The sequence below is a fragment of the Malurus melanocephalus genome, unplaced genomic scaffold (genome assembly GCF_030028575.1).
Source record: "Malurus melanocephalus ecotype Western Australia unplaced genomic scaffold, MMel_1.1 scaffold_402, whole genome shotgun sequence".
NCBI classification, from domain to species: domain Eukaryota; kingdom Metazoa; phylum Chordata; class Aves; order Passeriformes; family Maluridae; genus Malurus; species Malurus melanocephalus.
In genome coordinates this window covers 135276-139187 of record NW_026623634.1, presented here as the reverse complement: position 1 = coordinate 139187, position 3912 = coordinate 135276, and the positions used below count along the sequence as shown (strand labels likewise).

The 3912-nt window shown below is 51.4% G+C and overlaps 1 protein-coding gene across 1 annotated transcript in view; it reads left to right on the top strand.

Moving 5' to 3' along the window:
• Positions 1-1283, top strand: part of TTL (tubulin tyrosine ligase) — a 12975-nt gene extending 11692 nt beyond the window's left edge. Inside the window, exon 7 of the mRNA XM_057379338.1 lies at positions 306-1283. Within this exon, the coding sequence (XP_057235321.1) occupies positions 306-426 (121 nt within the window). The 3' untranslated portion in view covers positions 427-1283. The remainder of the gene's footprint in view (positions 1-305) is intronic.
• The last annotated feature ends 2629 nt before the right edge of the window (positions 1284-3912 follow it).

Genomic DNA, 3912 nt, shown 5'->3' with positions numbered 1-3912 from the left:
TGAGGGTGCACAGCCTCTGCTCAGAAGCCTGACCTGACAGGAAACAGAGATAATAGGTTTTGTGGTCCTTTCTGGAAGGGTGCAATACTGGGAATTGTCACGATGGAAAAAGATAATCACTGGTGTAAAAAGGGAGGAGATAGGAGAAACATTGCCCTCCTCCTGTTTGCCACCCTSAAACTSCTTRWAATGGGAACAGGATCTTGTAGATCYTGYTGRGAAAATGCATTTCYACACAAAAATAGGCYGGGGGTCTGCTGGTTTGTGCTGCCTGGGTATCTGATTCCCTCTCTCTCTTATCTCAGGAAGCTGTATGCAGAGCTCTGCCAAGGAATTGTGGATGTAGCCATCTCCAGCGTTTTCCCCCTCGACACCGATACCGGGCAGAAGATGAGCCAGTCATCATCGATCTTCATCAAGCTGTGATGACAACACAACTGCCACTGCTGTGAACAGGGAGAGACTGCCCCCCTCGGGTCAGCACAGTTCGGTGGCTTATCTCAGTGTCATGCCAAAAAGCGATWGAGACAGGCTTCATATTTTCTGGGAGACCACAGGGAAAAACAACAAAACAGGCATCCTCACAGAGCTGTGATGAGCCAGAGYTGCTCGGATCACTCTGCCTGCATTCACCAAAATCCACTTTAGRAACAGCTCCTGTGACTTTGATACCTGAAACAAATCTCTCTGGGAGAACAACAGWACAACCTTAAAACGAACCCCCAGCAGGGATACTGTAATGCTGTATTAGCTCCTCCTTTTCTATAGAGACAACACTGGGTTTTTTTAAGGGAATCGAGTGAAGAGAATGATGGAGTTGTCCTCCTCCCGCTGTGTTTATTCTTTCCTCACCTACTGCATCATTAGTGCCTTAGCTCGGCTCCAAATAGGTGAACTCCTTCCCTTTGTTCCTGCTCCRTTACATAGAAAGGAGCAAGCTCTCCGGCATCGCAGGGTGCCTAAAACCAGGAACACCAACAAGTCGGTTTCCTTAGCTGATTTTCCAAGCTGGTTGGCTGAACACCCAGGCAATGGCTGGCAAAAGGGTSCTGAACTGCAGGCGGTGAATTAACCCAAGCAAGGAAGGCAATTTTCTTTATAGCTATCCCTTTTCCTATGGAGATTTGAATCAGTGTCTATCCCAGTCTGAGGCAGTTGGATTCTGCTTAAAAGAGGTAGAGAGACCCCCTCGGAGCTCACTGGCAGGCTGTAGGATTTCTAGCATCGCTTTGTGCTGAGCGTTTCAAGTAAAATTCAGAAACCTGATCCCAGTTTCTTTTCAGGCACTGCAGTGAGTTTAGGCTCTTCTCAGCTTCYACCTTCATGATTTACTTGAGGCTTGAACCTGAAACATTTCTACCCAAATCCCATTTGATCCAACCCATTTTATTCTTGTCTGACAAATATTGCCATCTTCTGCCCTGAACACAGTCCACAACTTGATCTCAGCTTSGKGGAAGGTGGGTGAGGTTTTGTAGASSAGGAGAGAGATTCCTGTTTGCCACACATCTGGGAAATCAGATGCTTTGGAGRGGAAGGAGAGGTTAAATTCCATGAGGTCACTAAATAATCTCTGTACTCTTCAGGTACAACCTAAATCCCTGTCATATTTCCCACCTTGTGAAGTGTATTGGAATTTTTAGTATGAGCCCAGCACATCCCTCTGGCAGGGAGAGATGGTCATGGAAGTAAGCTGATTCCTGTTCCCTATAACAAACAAGCAAGAAGACATTGTGGAGATGTCGAGCTGCCTGTATGTGATGGGAAATGAATCAAGCAATGGAATTTCTGCCTTCCTCAGAAGAACCTGTCTTTCTGGTGTACTCATTTCAGCATGTGATTGGAGATTTCAGACTTCTTAATGCAGCAGACAGTTGATAAGCAGTGAGAAGGGTGTGGGGGAAGGACTGCTTGGGGGTTTTAACCTTAGGATAGCACAGAGRGGTCAGAATTTCCCTGCAGTCCCAGTGAAGTGTGGTGGTAACACGCCAAGGTGAAATGTAAGGGTTGTTACTCAACTTGCAAATATTTTCATTGACGTTTTCATGTTGGCTTAGGTGAGCTTAAAAGCTGCACCTTTTTTGCCCAGCAGCAGGAAGATCTCACAGCAATTGCTCTCATCCAGGATATGACTGAGGTAGCAGCTGGGCTCTCATAAGCTCTAGGGCAGATAAGCAAAAGGCAAACAAAAACAGAATTTCCCCCATCATGATGAACCGAGAAATGCTCATTTTCTGGGGTACTAGACCCATCCTTCTCCTCAAAAGGGAAATTTAGATAATGCTTGGTGTTAGAGCCACARCTACAAATCATGCAGCTATTCATACCCTGCCTTTCCAGCTGGGCTTGGGGGAGGTAGTGTTTCAGGGACACTTGAATCCTCTGTTCGCTGAACTTTTCAGGAATAAGCAACATCCTCTGGAGGAAAATGTGTATTTTCCACCTTCTCTCAAAGTGCCCCCCAAAAGTAAAGCACAGAAGGTAAATTATAAAGGACAGAGAGCACAGTGCCTAAAGTTTTACCCAAAATGCTGGCTACAAGGTGGAGTAGAGGATGTGTGTRTGGCTGAGGCCTGGGCATTGCAGCCGTGGGTGCACCTTGCAAGCGATGCTCACAAGCCCCTGTGAGRCTTTTGTTTGTTTCTTTTTTTAGGAATATACAACAATAAATGTTTTCTAGTTTATTTCAGCTAAAAAGGTCRATAGAAAAGGTCCTACTCTCTTTCCTGAGCTTTCACCCAGGATACTGCTGGGTTTCCAGAAGACACCTACCATATTGCAGAATGTCTCTAGTCTTAGATGTATCCCTTCATGTCATCCATGAAGAATTTCTGGCCCAGGTGTTCTGGCTGTGTTGTCCAGCAGGGTCTGGTCCCACTGGACTCTGGGTTTCAGGTAACTCCCATATGGCTTGTTCCATMCTAAGTTAGTCATGTTGTGCTTCTGCTGAAATTGGTGGCTGCCCACAGTCCGTGGAGAACATCAGAGAAGTCTAAGAAAGGCTCAAGCGCTGATCTCATCCAGGTGACTGTGACCAATGCCCTTCAGGACTGCTTGCATGTCCCTGCTCCCAGCATTTCGTGTTCTCCACGCACAGCTCTCTCCCGGGAGAGCAGYGCTGTGCCGTTCATAATCATAATCCATGAAATGTCTGCCGTGGCAGCCCTTGGGAATCCCTGGTGTTGMGAGGATGCGGGGTGCACGGGGCGCTGCCGAGCCCGTCAGGCTCGGGCTCGTGTGCCCGGCTGCTCTCCCGTCAGCATGTGCATGTGGGGCTGGCGAACGCCTGAGCCGCCGGCTCTCCGGCGAGCTCACATTTCCTAAACCATCATTAAAACATGCGAACCCCACAGGCTGTGCTGTTTCCTTGGGGCAGCGGGTCCCTGCGGTGCCGAGTCCCCAGGGAACGCTTCTTGTGGGTGCCTGCGGTGAGAGCGGGACCCCGGGAACTGGCATAACCCGCTGGGCTGTCCCGGCTCCGGTGAGAGCTGGGGAATACGAGGGTTGTTCGGGATGCCAGGCGTGCGGAAGCGGCAGTGATGGGGACGGGTGGGTGTCYGGGCTGCTCTGCTCTGGGCGCACGTGGCTGGCGGGGGGAGGGACGCGGGTGACACGGATGCGGAGGGAGTGCCGGGCGGGAGGGGCGCAGCTGCGGTGCCAGGGCTGCGGGGTTCGGGGCGGGTTGGGACCGGGAGTGGCCGCAGGACTCGGGGTGGGTTCGGACCGGGAGTGGCTGCAGGACTCGGGGCGCGTTGGGACCGGGAATGGCCGCGGGGCTCGGGGCGGGTTCGGACCGGGAGTGGCCGCAGGGCTTGGGCGGGGTTTGGGACCGGAGTGGCCGCAGGGCTTGGGCGGGGTTTGGGACCGGGAGTGGCCGCAGGGATGGACCCGCCCGGGAAGCGGCGCGCGGGG